Consider the following 23,305-nt stretch of genomic DNA (forward strand, 5'->3'; position numbering starts at 1 on the left):
GTTGTTGTATCGAACACAGGAATAGCTGGGAGGCTCAGAGGGAGCAGATCCAGCTTGCCAGGAACAGTCGGAATCTTTTAGCCGTCTTCAGGGTGAAGCCGTTGCCCGGGGTGGACCGCGAGGAGGTAGATTCTGACCAATTACCACCCCATCATTGGCGTCCAAAAGGTTAATTGCAAATTCCAGTAGGGAGATACCTATATAAAAAGAAGGTACTTATATTTTCTAAACCTTATACTGTACATTATTAGGTATGATGATGACGTAGATAACGTCATCATCGTCATCATAGCTACGCAGGTTCTCCGCAATAAGAACTGTAAATAAATATCATGTCTTTCGATCACATAATAGCATCATGTTATACAGAAACTATCCCTAACATCTCCACGAAATAAGAATCGTTAGTCGGCAGTGGCATTTCTATTGAGCAGTGCGAGGAGATTGAAGGGGTGTTCCGGTGTCGCTCGACTCGCTCGTAACCATCGGTGACAAGCGATAAGAGGCCCTGTCGACGCCGCTTCCGAGCTGACCGGAATTACAGCCCGCCCAACTTCATATTACATTTTTATATGCTATTGGATATTTTCAACTTGTTTACACCGCTATAAAATTGCGTGCAATAGTCTTATAGTACCTGTTTTCGTTACAAGTTATACGGCCTTATTCCATGTTAAAGATAAGTACGTCAAATATTAGGTTTAGATACCTACGATATGGATCAGATATTATGTCAGTATCAAAAGTGACGTTTCTTCAAACAAAAACGTCACTTTACCTTAGAAAATCCTGAAAAGTTAACGGTTTCAGAATTGGGACTAATGATAATATGACAACACATTAGGGTGATTCTTAAATTGTGTCCAAAAAAAATGTTTTTTCATAAACGTTTTTATTTTTCACATATTATTACATATATCAAAAGTACATACAAAAAGCAATTTTTTGATTCATATGGTCAAGCTTAATACCCTCAGGAAAGGTAAATAAAATAAGTACATAAACACGGTTGTGACAAAGTGTCCCTCAGTCGTGACATTTCGGCATTTTGGTGGCCAACTCGGCTATTTTGATTTATACAGTTAATTGAACATAGCCTAAGTCACTCCTATGACTACGACATACCTAATGACAGCTCAGACGTTGAAATCCGTCAAACTATAAAGGCTGTAGAGCGTGACAAAGAATTGGATACACATCGTACATACATACAAGCGAAAAACATTTTTTTTTTTGCTTTGGCAGTCGGGCAATTATAGCAAATGATCTGTAGCTAATAAAAAGGCATTTCTGAAAAGTGCATGTGCCTCTAAATTAATCAAACGAATTAAGAATGACACGACTACGTGTCTATATGTCACGAATGTGGACTCAAAAGTCCGTGGCGGTGACAGATTTTTGAGGCCACGGTCGTGATAATTTTGGAACATGTTCGATATAACATAAACATTTCGTTTGATTTTGCAAATATTAAATAATTAGCTTAATCTGCAATGTATGAGGTATATCTTATGTTACAAACAATAACGTGAAACTGCAACTTACTCTTAAAACTCTAACACGGCGGCGGTGACACGTTAAGGTTAACCGTTTTTTCAAATGAACACAAATAAATAATTTTCGACAAAACTTCTCCCTTCAGCCATTTGTAAACCTGACAACACCACAGTGTTACTGTTCTAAAAAAACTCTAATAAGGCTGCCAGTAGTAAAGATAATTTTCTACCGAGTACCGCAAGTATATATTACCACGCGCGGTGGTGACGCGAAAACTAATCACAAAATGTATGTTGTTAAAAATTATATTAAATCGTTATAAATCCATACAATTTTTAAACGGTGTTGTAGAACAAGGATTAGTGTTTTATATTTGATATAAATTATTCCAAAACCACTTCATATTAAAAAAAAAAAAACAAATACCACTAGATCTGGGGAAGTCACACTACACGGTCCGTGACATTTCGCACTTGTAATTTTTTTTTTATGTTTCTAATACTCTTAGGACAATACATTTAGGATGACCTAAAAGTAGAGGTAAATTGCTAAGTATATTGATACAGCGTTTACTTATTTTCACAAAAATACATGCTATTCTTACGTGTTACACAAACAATGCATAAGAATAAGAATTACCCATTATGACTTCAAACTTTATGTCAAACAAAGGGACCCCAGACCTAATATTTTACATCTCTTAAAGTTCGAATCAGGCCGATAATCTGTTATCACTATAACATTGATAAGCAATAAATTACATTATCCCTTTTCGTTTTTGCTTAAGGAATTGTTTAATTATAAAATGCATGTATTCCAATATTTTTATAGATGGACAACATAACCTACCTACATATTTTTTCCCACAATCCGTCCACTAAAGGAATATGTTACTTTATTTCTATTTTCCGTATTCACTCAGGGTTTATGTATCTCGAATAGTCACGTCCCCGTCCCGGCGAAGGGTGAAGCATACAAATAAGTGAAAGTCCGAAACCGCCCAAACACCCGACGCCATGTTCTTTATCTACGGATCTCTTAAAAGAATTTGATCGTATATGGGAATATTACGAGCAACAGCTGCGACAAGGGACGTCGTATAAACTTAAATGTTTACTACAAACCACTTTGTCAATTTCGCCGTGACTTCATTCATAAAATCTGACGGTAGGTATATAGAACTTAATTGTGCACAGTAATTGAATGATCCAATATTTCTGGTCATCTCATTTTGAACCAGTTAGTGCATTCAATGCCTATAACAACAACTAAGCATAAACCCTTCAAGTGGCGGCCAACCCGTTAATGGTCGGATCGTAAAGCAGTAAACTGGCGGCCCACCACTCACGGGTCGATGCGAAAACCAGTAAACTGTCGGCCACCAGTGAGTAGTTAATGAGGTGTTGTCGTATTTAGAGGTGAAATTGAACGCATTTAAATATAGTTATGCTCTTCTAGTTAGCGCTCAAAATTAGGTAGAGAGTTAGACAAGGATAGTATACCGTAAGAAACACAAAAACACTTGGTATAAAATTTGTCGGTAAGGACCATTCGTTCGGGAGCGACCGCCTAGTCCGAGTTCAGTCTTGATTTTTAAGATGTTGTTTTTCAAAATAAATTGTATGTTAGTTCCCTTTTAATGATTTAATCTTCTAAATAAAAGTCTTACTTTGATAATTAACTAGCAATTACCTCCAATCATCAATTTGTTTTATGGTGGTAGTCATTTTTAGCAAGGAAGCTGGAAGACTATTATACTTCCGGAGTTTGATTAGGTCTGGCCAAATGTATATAATAATTTAATTGCTATATTCACCACCTTCACATAATCCAGTCAAATTAAGGGTTTCACCTCGGAATGAGAGATAAAAAGCTGGAAACTCGTATACACCTTCATTATACAGGGTTACTTTTTTTCCGGTACAATAAATTTTACCACATCATTGGTATCGATAATAGATCACATTGCACAAATAAAAATTTTTTTTTTTTTATTTCGCATCAATTAATTTATCCTTCACCAATTTAGTAACTTCTGGTTGCACTAATTACAAGGTGTCAACGGTATGAGGTAAAAGGGGCGGGGCGGGGCGAGCGGCCGGCGGTGCACGATTTGACAACTGTTGGAGACTAAGAACGCAACCTCATTAGATAGGTTTTATTTTTCTGTTCTTACTGACATGTGTTGTCACGTCACTTCTTGATTTCCTTCAAAAATACGTTTGTGTTATTTGTTCCCGTTTTATTTAACTCTCACTTATCTTACAAATAACCATCAACAACAAAGCATCCGGGAAACTGCGAATGCAAAGTGCAACCCTTTGACCGATAAGACAGTGCGTTTACGAAATTAAACGTGAAAATTACTTGGAAAGAATCGAAGCAAACGTACAAAAACGGGCACGGCTTTGTTTACAAAACCACGGACAGCATTTTGAACATTTACTTAAGTATGTGAATTAGTACGAGAAATGGACTCCATTAATTAGGTATGTAGGGTAGATTTCAATCATTGTACATAGTTGATTCCAATTTTTTAAATACACCTCAATGAAAAATGTTGCAGACTTACTTCGTAATTTTATCAGATTTCGAGACCTTTTGTCATACTTCACACAAAGCAACATCTTCATTTTGACGGTCCTAAGCCCGTGCAAGTATGAAGGAAGAATTGGGATCAAGTATTTTTTTTTTTTATGTCAATACGTGTGCCGCCGCCGCTCGCTAAATCGCGCGCGATGACGTAAACAAACAGTTGCCAGTTCGTGCGTTTGCTAATTGATGCGTAAGGCATCCACATTTTCTAGTACTTTAGCGGATAAGTTCGGGCATTGGTATTTTTGTTTTTTTGTTCCCAAATAGTAGTAACAAAGAATGCTGGTATTTTTTATTATTGGCAACAATTACGTATGTTGATTTATTGTACTGGTAAAAAAGTAACCCTGTATATGGCGTCCTAAGTGTTTCCTCAAAAGTCACATAAAGTCTCGTATGCGTGTCGAAAGTAATTCAAGCTTAAAAACGTCACAGAAATCAGTTTTTCGCAAATATCAAGGTTTCTAAAGCTCCATTTTGTAGATCATAAAATTTGCGAGAAGTTATATCTCAAACACTTTTTCATGCGATCGGCCGTTTTCAAGATAGACGGCGCAGAACGCCAGTGTAACCAGTGACCGGTTTTCATATATTTAATAAAAAATCTAAAAACAAACCAAATATCTACTTAATTGACATAAAATAAATTGACTAAAGCGTTGATTTTTCTAAATGGCCAAAACACATTTATCGGAAATGTCAGAGTGTATATTAAATCAGTAACGTTTGGAATTTTTCCAATGGCCTTTTTATTTCAGTTGAAAAACAAATAGATTACCAAGAGAGCATGGCCCGCCGCCGCAGCGAGCATTGGGAAAAAACCTCTTACTGTGATACTAATTGATTAGTTTCCAATAGCTGTGCCACCGGCTAGGATAAAGCAAACATTCGTGAATACAAAACTTTCTAGCACTTAAATATGTGGGATATGTTGCTGAACTTGCATATATTATAATCACTGTTGCCAATGTTGGGTTTATGCACAGAAAAGATTTAGGTATTTTTTGATATTTTAACATTGACAAAGAATACCTAATTATAAGTTAAGCAATAGGTACAGTGCAAAATACACAGGTTAATTATACTCAGGTGGCATAGGTATAGTTTTCATTATACAAAATTATAATATGGTTATAGATTGAGTTATGATAAAAATGTTTTACAATACAAGTATGATTTTTTTCTTTTGTTTGTAAAGGCCACTTGCGCTAACGGTTAACTCCGAGTTAGTAGCTAACCCATGGTTGGTAGAAGTGGCTGTTAGTTGCAATTAGATTAAAGCCAAACCAAGCTAACTCGGCAACGATATTGATAGCACAGACTGTGAAAGTATTTTTTAAATGTTATCATTTCATAGAAGTTTTGCGTTTAAAATAACACTTGCACAGTCTGTGCTATCAAAATCGCTGCCAAGCTAGCTTGTTAGCTCTAGATACATTTAATAAGATTTTTTAATAGAAGAAGGGAAGGATAGGATAGTGTGAGGATATGATAGGATATGATATGATATGATAGTGGAAACTCCCAATTACTTAGAAATTCCATTTTCCTCCGTTAAACTACCGGTCGAACTACTGTCTGATTACGGTAGTAGTTAATCGACATTGTCTATTATTACATTGGCTTAATAGACAATAGGTACATAATTCCTATCATATATTTATAATAGTACGAGTATAATCCAAAAACTATAAAATCGTTATAAGCTTATAAGCATGGCGGACATAATACGATCTCCAGGGCAAAAACCAAATTAAAATGATTTATTGCGCTGAGTTTTGGAAGAATGGAAGTCCAGTCTCAGGGGATGGCACGTTATTTGTCTACGCTGCATCATTGGCATTATAACGAGGTGTCTGTGTAGCCACAATCAATTTGGTGGCATGCGTCGGCTGTCAATTTGCGGCGGTCCCGGTCGGAGCGTGCCCGCGCCGCGCCGCCGCCGCCGCGCCGCGCGCTGCGGTCCCGTCCGCGCCTGATTACTTCCGAGTGACCGCCTTTGATTTGCATAAGGGCCAGCTTTAATATGAGATTATTCTCGAGTTAGGAACATCGGACGCGGTCCCATTCATTATTAGTTTTGGAATATTTAGTCGACCCAATTCCAAGCGTAATTAATAGAATTGCTGGATGTATTCGACACCCTGACAAATTCCGATAATACTTCAACGGTAATAAAACTAATAAAGTACTTAAATATAACCGAGACGCATAGATGTTCGTGGATCCGCAAGTAACGGTACATATATGTATATAGAGTAGATATTCAGACCTAACCTACATTACCTGTAATAAACTATAAAAAAAACCCAGGTCATGGTTATTCTGGTTATTCACTATTGTGGCACCTACTTATTATAATATTAGTGTTGTGGTATAGGTACCTAATAGTTAATTTATTTCTGCTATTGGTACCAGGAATTTTATGAATAATAACTTATTATTTCTGAGATTAAGATAGACGCTGTTATGATCACCAATCACAGTTGTCATAAAGTAATAGGTTTGAATGTTTTCTTTGCCTGTGAGAAAAGCTGACATAATTATGGTAAGTAAGTACAACACGTGCACCGATTAAACGAATTTGATGTAATTTATCTTTAATACACCGTAAACAAGTGAGTTTAAACCGTAAAATTATTCAATGTTAGTATGTCTCACAACAGTTTAAATTCGACACCGTTAACTCTATAATAACATTTTGTTTCAATAAAGAAATTAATAGATCATATAAATCAATAGTAGCCATGTCACATTGTTATGTTAATGACTCGAAGACCTATATAGGTAATCCCCATTTGGAAACATAATTTAACTTTGAATCTACGTCACAAACATTGGTTTCCAATAACATCCAATATCGGTACAAATGAACAAGGATAGATAATACGTAGCCTTGGCAATAATCTCGCAAGCAGGGCGTGCGGTGAGAGCGTGCGGCGCGCGGGTACTTAGGGGTTAATTAAGAAGCCGCAGACGGCGGTAGCGGCGAAATGGTTAATCCCTTTGTCATAGTCGGTAAGGCGATGTTTTTAGTGGCAGTATTAGATAAACATGGCCGTATTTACTCTCTTCTAAATACACCGTCAATGGGTACACCGTAATAAATACACCGTTTCAGAAAAAATGGTACCATTTACTTTATTTCGTAAAACCATCAACTTTAACAAGACAAAGAAAAAAAAGTGTCCCTAGTTTTTCATACAAATTTTGGGTGTCAGTGTTGTAACTGTATGTGATGTGATGTAAATGTATGTGAAAATGCGTTACAAAACTGTCATTTTTTGGGACCCAGTTTTTTCTCTTTAAATCGATAGTCCTCGTGACTGAGTAGAAAAAAATACGGTCGAATTGATAACCTCCTCCTTTTTTTGAAGTCGGTTAATAACCCAAAAGTTGATGGATTTTCGAATAAAGTAAATGGTACACTTTTAAGTGAAAATGCCCGTTGTCGTCGTAATGTGTTATTAAAATAACAATGCGCAATAACAATATACAAAAATAAATAGATTTTTTTCATTGCACATTATATGCCGTGGACGTCGTGGTTATATAAAAACTGCTAGCATTGCTATTTAGGAACAGTTATTAACGCACAGTTAGGTAACTGGCAAGACAATTTCCCTTTTATGCAATATGTAAAAACATTAAAGATTACTTTTTATTACAATATTTTTTTCGGTTAGGTATCTGTATGACCCATATTGACAACAAAACCATTTCCAAACAAGTAAAATAGTTCTATTATATGTGCACTATACGTTTATCAATGCTTTAATTTGTAGCTTCTTGTTAGCTTTGCACTTTCTTAAACAATTCATTAAGTTTATTTTTATATAAAATAAGAAAAAAGCCAAATTAAAATGAATTCATCGACCTAGTTACTGAGAATATTAATTTCTACTGAAACTGATGGATAAATGTTTTGTTTTGTGCATTGCCTATGTCGTGAGTTTCTAGCAGCTTATAAAATCCACCGGAATAATTTCATCAAACAAATTAGTTAATTACATACCTAATTTAAATGAATACAGATATCAGTTGAGAAAACGCATACGCTGCGAAAGGGGTGCGTAGGGGATGGTAATGCGCGATCTACAGCGGTTGAGTCAGGAGCAGCGGAGTAGAAAATGGAGCATCGTGGTTAGAGCTAATACGATCAGGTGAGCAAACACAAAACGCAGCTTTCATCTTCAGTCAGGTATCTCTCGCTCACCGCGCGCCCCACGTACATACTTAATGTAGACACTACGCAAACATAGAGAAATACGCCACATCGGTTCGAATCGCTAATAATTACCTATCGAATTTAATCAAGTAGGAATTTTACGAAATCTAGAGACGAAAACAAATAGAATCAACAAATCACTTCCTTCGATAAATTTATTGTAGCCGTTTGAGGCAGACGGTGATATGTAAACAAGCGGGAAGAGCCAGTAAGTTTATTCTCCAAACAAGACGGTCGGTGCGCGTTGTCACCGCACCGGAGGAGCTCGCAGCCGGCGCAGCCCCGCTTTACCCGACTCGACTCACTGAATGACAAATGTTTACATTCAACCCCTGGACAACTCTTCCTTTACGACACTCTAAACCGTTTGCCTTATCGCGCCACCTCTTTTATCTTTTTTTGTTGGATTTGACACCCTTTTGTGTCAATAAAACGGCCATAAACGCCCTAGTTAGGTTTCCAAAATTTTAGCGGGTTTAACCGCGACAGGAACCACCGTAAAGCCCTCTTATTGAACCTTTATTGCCTCGTTCGGTTGGTTCGTAAAAGTGGGAAAGAAACAAAGAGCGCCAATTTGGCAAGCAAAAGACAAACGCATTTAAAATGGGCAGAGCAGAGCAGCAACCATCTATCTTAGAGCTTGATAAACGACGACATTATTCCTTATCGCCCACTCAATTTGTTTTAAAGCGTTCTGCTTTGATAATTTGTGAATTACAAATCGTAACCTTTGACACAAAAATGTCCTCATAACTACGGGTGTCGCTGTCAACTTTTGATAGACGGCAAAGGGAACATTTATCATTTTTATTCCTTACAGTTCTGCCTCTCCACGTAAATATAACAACCGTACAAGTGTTTTTCTAAAACTCATTCAGTAGCTTACCAATCTTACCATTTACTAGCGAAATAAATTCCAACCTGTTTTGTCCAGTGAACGGATAGGTTTTGTCAGTTAGGAACAGGTGTTATTGGTGGAGCAGTGTAAGTGTACCTTTAAACGAGCAATTCTTGTATATATTTATATATTTCGGGGATTTCGGAAACGGCTCTAACGATTTCGATGAAATTTGCATGGAGGTTTCCGGGGGCGAAAAATCGATCTAGCTAGGTCTTATCTCTGGGACAACGCCCATTTTTGAGTTTTTATATGTTTTCCGAGCAAAGCTCGGTCTCCCAGGTACTGGGCTATAACCACGAAAATCGTAGTTTGCAAATTGCAGGCATCTTTCTCTGTCACTCTTATTACGCCTTCATTGCAGTATTTGCAGTAAAAGAGAAAGGTCCCCGCAATTTGCGAATTTTTGTTTTCGCGGTAAGCTCCCTGTAATATTAAGACGAAAGTGGACGACCGCCCGAAATCACGTTGCCATACCTCATCTTCCTCTCTGGATATTAACATTATTGAAAAAAGCTATGCCCCTTCATTTGTTTTTTTTTTAAATTTATAATTATTATAACCGTTAGATATCGGTTACACGCTAATTCTGGTGTCAGTTCAGTCCATCAGTCCATTCGAGTTTTGACTGATGCCAGAATGATGGAAAATGGACACGGTTACACGATCAGTCCAGACTGACAACAGACTGATAAAATTACGACACAGTCGCCGTTTGGACACAGAACGCAACACAGTCATTAAGTCTTGTCTAATATGGTGACTGACGCGAGAATGACACGAACAGGTTACACGATCAGTCTCCTATCAGTTTTCTGTCATTCAAAATGGACTGACGAATATTATCTAAAAATTTAAATTTTCATCAGTCCAGACCATCAGTCCATCAGTCAGCGTGTTACACGATAATTCTCCCGTCAGTCTGACCAGACTGATGGACTGAACTGACGCCAGAATTAGCGTGTAACCGATGTCTTAGAAGCATTTAACAATTTGTATGGAATTTGTTTTTCGCTTATAATAATCAACGAATGGTACAATATACAAATATTTTCCATAATGTCAACATCCAGAGAGGAAAATAGAGCTACGCTTGTATCGAAAGGCGGTTTCGGGGCGAGTGGTCGTTCACTTTCTGTTCTGCATTGATACAATGACAAGTAAAGTTAAATGAAATTAAACTTATATCACACCACGTTATTACGTGTGATTATTATCCTTCTCCTTTAGTCAAGTGTTTTTAGGGTTCCGTAGCCAAATGGCAAAAAACGGAACCCTTATGGATTCGTCATGTCTGTCAGTCTGTCTGTCTGTCCGTCCGTATGTCACAACCACCGAAACTATAAGAACTATACTGTTGAAACTTGGTAAGTAGATGTATTTTGTGAACCGCATTAAGATTTTCACACAAAAATAGAAAAAAACAATTAATTTTGGGGGTTCCCCATACTTAGACCTGAAACCCATACGTGTGGGGTATATAGATGGATTAGATAGGTCTGAGGTTTCTAATATCGTTTTTTTCTAAACTGAATAGTTTGCCCGAGAGACACTTCCAAAGTGGTAAAATGAATGTCGTCGTCGTCGTCCCCCCCCCCCCCCCTCTGTAACTTCTAAAATAAGAGAATGATAAAACTAAAAAAAATATATGATGTACATTATGCAAACTTCCACCGAAATTTGGTTTGAACGAGATCTAGTAAGTAGTTTTTTTTAATACGTCATAAATCGTAAAACGCAATTTTATTATGTTACTTGCTGCTACGGAACCCTTCATGGACGAGTCCGACTCGCACTTGGTCGCTTTTTAGTCATACCAATTAACGTATGAGAATAAAATGATACCTCAGATTTATAGGAATTATTATAGTAGGTACATTCTTAGACTAAATGGGCTATCATTATTCCTAGCCTTCCTATCCCGTCAATCGTCTATTAGCCACGCTCTCTTAGCTAACTCTTCCAAAAGGCAACCCGTCGGATTTCTCAAGTGTGTTGGAGGATAACTGTATTGTTTGTTTGGTTGTTCCAGTGGTGGAGGAGCCCGAGTTCACGGACGTGATTCAGAACATGACAGTGCCGGCCGGGCGAAGCGTGCGTCTAGCTTGCTCTGTCAAAAACCTCGGCTCTTACAAGGTACAATCGCAATTATTATACTGCCTATTTACCAATTCCAAATTATTTTGCACATAATAATAACTACAAAGGGCGGATTAAATGCTTCAAGGTACTCTTTTTCCGTCAATCAAGATAACGGTATTTTCTTTGACTTACACAGGTAACACTGATCTCGTAGAGTTTTTTGCCACTTCCATGGTTCTTCGAGAGAGTTACATATACTTAGATACAAATATTATTATGGTGCCTACAACTTTTTGTAATTTTTTGAACATTTCTTTTTAATAAAATTACGTATTATATCTAAGCTATCATAAAATATCTTACAAAAATAAAACATGACAAATTATATACTAAACATACATAAAAACATATATTTACTTCACTAAGGTGACCACTTTTTGCAACAAAAGCGGTGTCATTTTTTATAAAACTTTTGGTGTGCACCGGACTAACCGTTGTGTACTTTATTGTGTTACGTTTCCCCTGCTAACCTATTTTGAAATAAATTTATTCATATAAGCATGCGTAGTTTTCTACCTATCTAAAATGAATAAGATTACTATTAAGATTTACAAACGTATACTAACGCCGAGGGTACTGAGATTTTAATCTACAAGACAAATGTGCGACATGCCGACTCTGAGGACACATCACTTAACAGCAGACACCTACTCGGCGCAAGACGACAATATGCGTAGAGCACCGAAAGGAAACATAAAATAAGAAGCATTTTATCATTTGATTTAGAACGCGCCGTCGTAATAAAGTGTCCATATAAATGGAGGAAGATATGATTTACAACCCTAACGCGGAGTTTGCACCTCGCTTTCGTTACCAACATGATTTAAAAACAAGACTTACTCACCGCGAACTCAACCTTAACTCGACTAAACAGAATCCAGTTTGCTTTTACAATTAATACCAAATTTCATACATTGATGCGTTTGTTACAAACTTTAAAATTATTGCTATTTTAAAAATGGCAATAGCCGCATAGTAGATATTTCTGTTCGAAATGTTAAAATATATTCGCTTCTAAAGTACCTAACCAGAGGAAGTATTGTTTAAGTTTAGTTTTGTTCACTTACATTTTAGGAATACGTAGGAGAAATTTTGAGTTTTATTGAATATTATACCTACCAATTTCATTTAATGGATATTTATATGGCACATCATCACTTCTGATAAGCAGTACTGACGACCGCTTCTACATACGAACGTAGTCCTGGATATTGACGTTATGGGAAATATTTTTACACAGTTTATTGTATACTTATTATCCATATTGCTATTATGCCCCTCCGTTAGATTTTTTAATTTTTTTTGATAACTATAAAAGATATGTGATATAAATATCTTAACTGTCTTTAGCGAACACTTAAATTTCAAAAGACATCCAGGGTAGGTAATAACTGATTTTCATTGGAGTTTAATACTAAAATGCTGAACATACGATTATGAATACACTCGTAAGCTCACGTACTATTAAATAAATGTATTCATAGATAGAAACTCGCTTACGGTTTGCACCAGTTGTCTCTCCTAAACCTGTGAGCACAGTCCACTGCGTTGTGTACACACGTTTCATGCATGTTGTATTTCTAGACCTGACAGATAATTACCTAACGCACTTTAGCAAAAGGAACACACATTGTACATATGTATACATTTATATCCCAACATAGGTAGATAATATGTACCTACGTTGATTTGATATTTACTCATAGTTCCTACTCGTAGCTTTCGTGTATTACTCAAAGTTGTGTTGATATTTATATGTAGATGATAGCATAATTAATCCTGTATCGGTAGTAAAGGAAAAGACCTTTTACATACTGCAACGTACTACAACTCTGGTACAAATAAATAAAGCTTGACTTCCATTATATTTGTGTAATATATCAAGTATGTGTCGTGGCCAGAAGAATTGATCATTTCATCATGTGGTAATTATTTCATGAAACACACACACACACACACCATGATCCACATCATGATTCATGAAAATGAAAGTCAAACCTAACCTGACCAAATCATGAAGTGATCAATTCTAAGAAGCCGAAGGATGGCATCTGGTCACGACATATGCATTTCCTAACATATAATCTAATCGTTATATAACCTAATAATAATCAACGACGCTGTCGTCGTTACTAATAAGGCTTATTTCGTTTTGCGACTGCAGCAACGGGAAATGGGTGATCTCACTGTCAATTTCCTTGATAAATTGAGTTGCTGACGTTGCGGCTGCTTTGTTATAGCGGTTCAAACGTCACTCGTTTTTTCGAGAATGTTGAGAGTGCCCATTTTCCGATGTTGTAACGCTACACCAGAAATTTTGTACCGTCGCAATCTAAATGTAGTCTTTATAAGAGATGCACTGAAAATGTTGGTAAAGCTGTTGGGCCGTGTGTCCGCGGGTAGCTGCGGCGAGTCGCCGCCGCTACCGGACGCCGATAAGCCGCGAGTAGGTACTCGTAGCGCCGGCGTCGGCGCCCACGTCGGCTACACTAACGACGGCTAATTTAATTGTACAGTGAAACCTGGTTAATTGGCACCTGGATAAATGGAAAACCTCAATAATTGCAACCAAAAGTCCGGTCCCGGTCCCTTGAGACCAAAAGGCCTCTATAATTGAAATTTTGGAACCTCTATAATTGCAATTTAGATTTTAGTGCTTTTCGTAATTTTGCCTCTGTAATTGACCACATCGCAACTAAGACCTCTACAATTGACACTGTGCTAAAAAAAATCCGTTATTTTTGCTCTTCTCTTTACCTCTATTATTGAAACGAGTCTTACTTATTACCTCTGTAATTGAAATAATGTAGTTGTAGACAGCAGAAACAATATTTTAATAGCAATGATCATTTTATTTATATCTTCATCCAGAATCCAATTTATTTATTGGGTATCTATCACAGCCTGTAGTAGGTGAAATAGTTTTGATTAAATCAAAAACAAAGTATGCTTTTTACATTCTAATAAAACTTTCTTCTACAATTCAAGGGAATTTTTTAAACCCAAATGATAAGAAAATAAAGTAGTAATTAATGTAGTGTAAAAGTGCAAGACGTATAGACAGAAGCAATATATAGACCAGAAACCCAGAACGTAAGCGTGTAAATCTACTTTCAATGGTTATTTGCACCTCCATAAAAGAAATTTGTCAGAACGCAACCTCTATTAATGAAAACCTCTATAATTGACACAACGATTTTTTGAACCTCGTTAATTGACAAGACCTGCTTAAATGAAAAACCTGGTTAATTGACAAAAAATGGCCGGTCCCTTGAGATTGCAATTATCCAGGTTCCACTGTATATCTGAGAGAAGATAGGGTGCATATTGATATTATAAAATAAATGGTCGCCTTTGCTGTTCAATGGTCATACCATAAATACATACAAACTACTTACTTTAGGTACTATGTACCTACATAACTCTCCAGCCAATTTTACTAACACCTGCAGGACAGAAAGACGAAGACAGACGAACGGTCTGGCCTAGTGGGTAGTGACCCTGCCTGTGAAACCTATGGTCCTGGGTTCGAATCCCGGTAAGGCATTTATTTGTGTGATGAACACAATTATTTGTTCCTAGGCGCTGAGTTATGGGTGTTTCCTATGTATATCGTCGCCTAGCACCCATAGTACAAGCTTTGCTTAGTTTGAGGCTTGGTTGATCTGTGTAAGATGTCCCCTAATATTTATTTATTTATAGAAAGGGTGTTAGAGCGACGAAAGCATGACTACTAAGATATATGTGAACTAAGGAAGATACCTAGGTACTCTAGTTTGAGTATTTGGAGTATACATATATGGCTTATTCTACCTATTAGCACGCATAAACGCCTTATCAGATTTACGAGATGAATTTTGGTTACATTTTTACTTCTTACTATATAGCATTTTTACTTCTTACTATATACCGAAGAGTATAACTTGCCATTATGCTTAGCGTTTGTGGACTATGAGAAAGCCTTCTTCGATTCAGTGGAAACATGGGCGGTGCTTGAGTCTCTTCAGCGATGCCATATTGACTATCGGTACATCGAAGTGTTTAAGTGTTTGTATAGTAACGCCACCATGTCGGTCCGAGTACAGGAGCAGAGCACGAAGGCGATTCCATTGCGAAGAGGCGTAAGACAGGGAGACGTTATCTCTCCGAAACTGTTTACTGCCGTAATGGAAGACGCCTTCAAGCTCCTGAAATGGCAAGCACTTGGCATCAATATCAACGGCGAATACAACACTCACCTTCGGTTTGCCGACGATATCGTAGTCATGGCAGTCGATGGAGGAACTCAACATAATGCTCGATGACCTCAACCGAGTTTCACAGCGGGTGGGCTTGAAAATGAACATGGACAAGACGAAACTTATGTCAAATGCCAATGTTGTGCCCATCCCAGTCTCTGTTGGGAACTCGGTACTCGAAGTTGTTGACTCGTACATCTACCTAGGACAAGTAGTCTAATTAGGTAGGTCCAACTTCGAGAAAGAGGTCAACCGCCGAAACCGCCTCGGTTGGGCAGCGTTCGGGAAACTACGTAATGTCTTTTCGTCCGACATACCTCAGTGCCTCAATACGAAAGTCTTTAATCAATGTGTGTTACCAGTGATGACTTACGGCTCCGAAACGTGGTCTTTCACTATCGGCCTCATCTCAAAACTCAAAGTCGCTCAACGAGCTATGGAGAGGGCTATGCTCCGAGTTTCTCTGCGTGATCGAATCAGAAATGAGGAGATCCGTAGACGAACTAAAGTCACCGACATAGCCCACCGGATTAGCAAGCTGAATTGGCAATGGGCGGGGCCCACATTGCACGCAGAGAAGATGGCCGATGGGGTCGAAAAGTACTCGAGTGGAGACCACGGACTAGCAAGCGCAGCGTAGGACGTCCACCCACAAGATGGACAGACGACCTTGTTAAGGTCACCGGAGGACGCTGGATGCGGGTCGCTTCCAACCGGTACGAATGGAGGTCCAAGGGGGAGGCCTATGTTCAGCAGTGGACGTCTTATGGCTGAGATGATGATGACTATATAGCAGATTTGCATTTTAAAGCAAAAGGTCAATTTTACTCTATTTTATTATTTTGTAACGTACTCGAATCCAAGTTGATACAATCTATATTGCTATGTATCAATCTATATATCAACCATTTATCAATCTGACAATCTATATTGGTATATATTATCAATCTAGATATCAACCATCTATCAATCTGTATCTAAACTTTCTATAATTCGTATTTTGAAACCACCTACATAAAATCCTCACATTACCTATTTTGCAATGTGTGTGTATGTCTACCTTTACTACATGGACCGTACGCTCCCACAGGCCTGTGTGGGGGGACTCCGGTCCATTTGAGCCGGCAGTGCTCCCAGCACCCCACTTGAGACACAGATTAGCTTATCGTGAAACGTGTCTAGTTGATTTGCTGTCATCAACTATGATTGAGAAAGTCATTAGTTAACTTGAAACTATTTTACAGCTAACAAACATGATACGCTCAGACGCCTGGCGTGGCTAAACTAGACTAGAAAGTATCGTTGATCAATGTCAGCTTTGGCACTTTACACATTTTATCTTTGTTATTGTTTTACGGGAACGTCCTGGAAAGCTACACGTCGTTGTACTGTTGCAGTTTTCAACATTAACCTAACTACAAGCAAAATAAATTCCTTAACTCATATTAGACAGAATCGTTGAAAACAACTAGCACCTTAAAAACACGAGGATGTTCTGAATACTTACTTTAATTAAAGAAAACTCGAAAAACATCCGTAAGAATTCTATTGATTTCCTATTTGAACGGGTCTTTTTAGGGTTCCGTGCCTACCTCAAAAGGAAAAAACGGAACCCTTATAGGATCACTTTGTTGTCCGTCTCCGTCCGTCTGTCTGTCAATGCCCTTTATCTCTAAAACGCGTGTAGGTAACGAGTTGAAATTAAAACTATATAGGTACTCAAGTCTACAGCCCCTTAAACCTGCGAAAAAATTAAACTTCTAAGGCCCACTTGCACCATCCCGCTAACCCGGGGTTAAGCGGTTAAGCCGTTAACCCAGTGTCAAATTGTACTGGTAACCATGGTACCTCCAGGTTTAACCGGTTAACCCGGGTGAGTGGAATGGTGCAAGACGGCTTAAGTTAACGTAAAAATGGCCATTTATGCCTCGAAAAACGTATAGGTATTTCGACACTCTCAAGGGAATCAAATTTTATAGGGTAGGTACTTCCCGTTTACCTAGAACTATGAAAGGCAAGTAATATAGTCTTACACGACAAGTACTTACAGAGTACCTAAAATCTGAAAACTATAAATTTGTAATAAAGTTACGCACTAGATCCGATCTCCGTCATCCGATTTCTTTCCGTCATTCAACGTGTGCGGTGCGTAACTTACCAGAGAAATAGTTCTACGGCTACTACGGACCATATTTTCACGGGTTCGGATCGGATTCGGATCGGACGTAGTGCGAAACCGCTCTTAAAGTTAAATTTGTACGGAACCCTCAGTGGGCGAGTCTGACTCGCACTTGGCCGAATTTATTTTTACTGCATTTACTTACGCTTGTAGCTCGGCACGGCGCGGCCGCAATAAAAGCGGAGATAGTGCGCTCTTGTGAAATAAAGGCTTAGCGGAGGGAGCCATCACGGTTGCCCTGTATTGACAACAAGAAGCGGATTTCCCCGAAAGCCTCGCCTGTGCCATTAGTTTCCCGCATCGGTTAAAAAGATTCGCCTCTTCGACTGTCTTTATATAGAATTATTGACTTGTGAAAATATTGCGATGAAAAACAAACTACCTACTGCTATGGAGAATCTAAAGCAATATTTTTATCGAATGTGTATATCGAGTGTGTATTATGTGGAATAGTCTGATTTCTGCTCAGTAAACTTTCATGGGCTTACGCTTGGCTTTATGCCTATACTTGAAGTGCCAACATCACACGCACCGATAAGTATTATAAATTTATAAGTAACTAAATGCTTTTATGTAAGAATTTGATCATTTTAGTAATTTTTGTGCACGATGAAATTAATCATTTCGTTTTAAATAAATTAGGATTATTAATTGCATATTTATTGAATTCAACCAAATATAGATTATACATAGAAACTCGTTAATCATTGTTGCAATTTCGTATTACTGCTCCATGAATTCACGATACATTTGGTATTTTATACGTACGCCGGGGAAGTATGCGCACGTAGTCGGTTCATCGGCATGAAATGTCTGATAGTCGGCAGTATCACGTATGTGGGTTTGCAATAACATGCCACAACGAGTCGCAACAATGTTATACTCGCGCCGCATGCCGCATGAGCTGCTCTGACGGAGCACGGGCGTATTTCCCTCCCTGCCGGACTGAACCCAAACGCCCGGCGACTAGAGCACTCGTTGCAATGCCCGCTCGGAATGGAATGATCACAATTACATATGGAATACAGACAGGGGTACTTAATTACGAATTTTGGAAATGCAAAATTGGATAATGGTTTCCAGCTGTGTTTTTCCAAGTTCCACTCCCATCCTGTTAGCTTTGTTTGTGCCAAACACTTTGCACCAATTGTGCTACTAACAATCTGCACGAAAACTAGTGTGACTTAATTGGCTACTTTCCTGACGAGTCAAATCAGTGGCCGATTGTTGGATTTCGAGCGCTCTATTTCGTGACTCGAGAAAATCCTAATTAACCTAGGTGCTGAAAAGTGCGGATCCGATATAAATTATGAACATATTGCAAACACATTATTGACCACGATCTGTGCCAGAGTAAGTACAGTCAACTGTAAAAATATGGGTGTAGCCAACTTATTCAAAAATATGTCCCATAGTTCTTAATTCGCTGACATAAGAGCTATGGGACCTATTTTTAAGATGATTTCTGCACCCATATTTTTACAGTTGACTGTACCTGCATTAATACTTGTTGAAGTTGCCAAAGCATTTCCGGGCGACACTACTCACGTCGACCTCGAAATAACTTATTGGCCGAAGATTCCGCGAAAAGTTGGAGAGCCCTCGGCTCGAATCCGTTCCCGAAGAGATCTCTAAGTGGGCTTTTAGTGGGAGTAAGCTAAGCCGTCTCCTGCAAGATGTTCGCTCATTTCTATCTGCGCCATTGCATTACCTCTAGGTAGACGTTGTTGCTATTAGTCTTTCATCGTTGCTTTGGCCACTGGGTTTGCCACTTTAACAAAAGAACTGTCGACCAACAGTTTGTCGTAATAGCGATCTGTCACACAATCATTCATCGCATAATTCGTAATTCGAAGTTCAAAGTCACACTCCATTTCACGAAAAATTTATGCGAGTCGAGATTTTACGGTTATACTTAAGGTTTTAGATTTACCTCGTTGCCTACAGAACCCTGTAAATAGTGATATTGGCTAATACAAAAATTATTTATCAAATAAACGTCCTCAAGTTGAACTCAATGCCGCGGATCTGCTATCTCCGAGGACTTGAAAGCCCGCTAAATCTCTTAAGTAGTTTTGCGACCTTTTATATCTTTTAGCTTTGATGTATTTTTATAAACCAGATTATTTTATTACGACATCAAGTTGAATAATACATTTATCAGGATGAATTTCTGTGCAGACTTTAGAATTTTTATTAAATAGTACCTACTTCGTAGTAGTAGATAATTTACCTATTTAAACTAATCATTTTAAACGCTCTTAAACGTTCCATAATTAAATCTGTCGTAACACGTCCACGAATCATCTCCTGCGGCGATGAGTCCGTCGTTAAAGAGGTTCGGTGCGGTGCGCGGCAGAATGGGCAAAGTTCGCAACGAGTCCATTATAAATCAAACGACGCCTTCCAGGCATATCCTGAGGGACCCGGCCGCCCGGGCGCCGCCGACTACCAAACTTCAACTTCGCCGTCTAAATGCCTCAACAATTAAGATAAAAAGAAAGAACGGCCTAAATTAAAGGTGGTTAGAAGATAACGAGTTAATAGCCGCCTTCGTCAAAGTTTAGGACAGAAACGTCGGTGTGCATCAATTTTGCCTTCACCGTCGAAACCCCAACGTACCGGTGAGATTTTAAAGTTTTGAAGCTCTGACAATTTTGTGGTTCAGACTTGACCATGTAAGTACAAAAGTCGGCTACAGTTGAGAATTTAATGGCACTATTTTACAATGTTTTGCAACATTTAAGATTTCTGTAAGTACCTACAGTCAGTGTCAAATGGATATTTGATCACTTTGTCTGTACAAAGTGATCAAATATATCGCAACACATCTTTATTCCTAATGTAACAATAATATTTTTTTACAGAAATATGTGTTGTATCGAGTACAGTACCATCTTCATGTTCAGCCTCTATCAAGTACGCTACGGGCAAGCAATTTTAAAATTAGTTGCAAATTGCAGGCCTGCCTCATTAAGTGTATGCGCGGAGTTGCAGCACTTGAGACGTCCGGACGGACTTTCTCGCGAGGTGACGTTGAGATTAACTCGCTTAGGGTCTCAGACGAACGAGATTAGTCGCTGCTGCGGCCATTTAATATCAGATTTACCTCAGCCTGCCTCGTTATCTACTTCGCATTTGAGATTTACATTTTTCATGGGATTAAATACTTATAGGTACGGGGCCGTTTTGAAATCGGTTTTATTTTAATAACATTTAACTTGAAGTCGAGTTGATTTGAGATGTTGACTAATTTGTACTTTATACTTATCGTATTTAATTCTGATTTACAAATTCTTCTTCTTCCTCGTCGTATCCTCATGCCTGAGGAACGTAACGAATATGGACACTCTTCACCAGTGCTCTCCAAGCCGCTGATGACACCTAGCACATATGAGAATAATGAATAAAAGTATTATGCACATAAAACCAGCAACGTTGTTAATTATATATAAGGTAAAGGGCCCCTGTTTCGGCAGGTTAAGGTTCTTGAGAGTTTGTATATTTTTTTAAATATTACTAAGCATGTCAATACCTTGAAAGCTTTTGAGTTAGTTATAGTAGTTCTTTGTTAATAATTTAATGTATAAACTATAGGGTTTTAGTTTAAACTTTTTTTATATGAATTTTTTCGTGGACCTCTTATTTGGCTCCCATTTCGTGATACAAATTTAGCTCAGCTCCTAAGTTCGTGAATTCGTGTCCCCTGTTTCGGAATAAAGTTTTCTTAGGTGATAATTTGCTGATAATCATTTTAAATATTTAACGGTCTTACCTACTTACGAGTAATTGTAAGGTCAAATTAAAAATAATATTTAAAAAAAATGTTAAATTGAGAGCTAGCTTAAAATTTTTGTACTCGTCGACTTTAATGATTGAATTAAGACTTCGTAAACCATATGGGTACTTTAATACTTGATTAAAAGCCTAAACTAAAAAAAATATATATACTTACTAAAAAATTTCTTTTAACTATCTTACGTTAAATATAAACATACACAAAAATAAATCAAATAAATTGAATTATAAATAAAATTGTGCTAGTAGTAAATATGAGAATATATATGATATATACCTTAAAAATTTAAACTCGGGTCACATTCAAACTCGTTTTATGAGAATTCTAGTGAAAAAAACATATACCGAATTTCGCTCATACGAAACTTCATGAAAACCATTAACTGTTTTCTAATTTATTTTTGTAATTATCTTCGTTGGTATATTTAAAAACAAGCACTCAAAATGGTACTAGAAAATCCTTGATTCGTTAGTGGCATGAAATGAGTCGGTTTATTGCATTTTTTAAGCTATTTCTATGCATATATTCAATCTTTTTTCTTATCAAATCAATTATTAAGGAACCCACAGAAACACTCCCAAAAACTTTTATTCGAATGGGTTTAGCTTTTCCTTCCTTAACAAGTGAGAGCGCGCACCTTACGCCTAAAAAAAGTGCACGCATACAACACAGCTGTTCGCGGCCGTCTGACAGTTTCAACCGTCGTATTATTCTCAGTTTAATCACTAAAATATTGGTTATTATTTTATTGAAGAGATTAAATAATACAGATTTTTTCATATGTATAATTTGAATAAAAAATATTTGAATTTCTTATCATTTGCGCCAGAAACAAAACTAACGAAATAACGTACTAACACGAACTTGGGGCCCTTTACCTTATTCCGTAACTAAGTAATGTTATAATCCAAATTCCTCGGAAGTTGGGTTATTACAAAACATTTCGCACCGACCCGCCACGCGCCCCACTTCCTAAAGTTCAACACTCAACGCTTATCTCTCAACCGCTTATAAAATTTTGATTTCTCTTTAATATTATCTTAATTGTTGAAACAATCCTGGTAACTTTGTGAAATATTCCTTTGCGTTGTAATACAGTTATACAGATGTAGTGCATAATTATTTTCCATCGTATTTTCACGGAAAAGTATGAACGTGTCTTGCTATTTCAGTCAGTCTCGGGACAGAAAGTAGGTACTGACGCTGACTGAAGTAGCATGACAAAACGAATGTTTCCGAGAAAATACGATGGAAAACAAATATACACTACAACTGTACCTAGAGGTAAATGATCTAACTTTATGCCGTATCTCGTTACTTCAAAAATTTAAAACATTGGTGCATTCAATTCATTCTATTTGGATTTTTTTTTTTATTTAAAGTTTTTTGGTTAACACGAAAAATATACCGGTTAAAATTTTAGGAATCATATATTATTTGTTTGTTAAGGCCTATGATTATTCAATATCCACAGTAACAGTATTATTATTAGACTATAATCTCTCCGTTGAGTATGGTATTAATTATAAATTGACAATATTATTACAGGGATATCAGGAAAGTTGTCGATCCAGGTGGCGACAACAGGGGGAGGTAATTGAATCAGGTCTCCTCAGACGGACACACCGACGATTAGATTAGACGCCGGCCACAATTAAGCAGATCAGATTTCCATCGCTTGTCTTGTGAACCTCGTATCTCGGTCAGTAGCTAGTTATAAAATAAACCC

At 37.6% G+C, this 23,305-nt stretch overlaps 1 protein-coding gene across 1 annotated transcript in view; it reads left to right on the plus strand.

The window, feature by feature from the left end:
* Nucleotides 1–23,305, plus strand: part of LOC134789935 (lachesin-like) — a 139,007-nt gene that overhangs the window by 103,275 nt on the left and 12,427 nt on the right. The window contains exon 2 of the mRNA XM_063760663.1: nt 11,251–11,354. Coding sequence (XP_063616733.1) covers nt 11,251–11,354 — 104 coding nt within the window. The remainder of the gene's footprint in view (nt 1–11,250; nt 11,355–23,305) is intronic.

The sequence above is a fragment of the Cydia splendana genome, chromosome 4, assembly GCF_910591565.1.
Source record: "Cydia splendana chromosome 4, ilCydSple1.2, whole genome shotgun sequence".
Taxonomy (NCBI): domain Eukaryota; kingdom Metazoa; phylum Arthropoda; class Insecta; order Lepidoptera; family Tortricidae; genus Cydia; species Cydia splendana.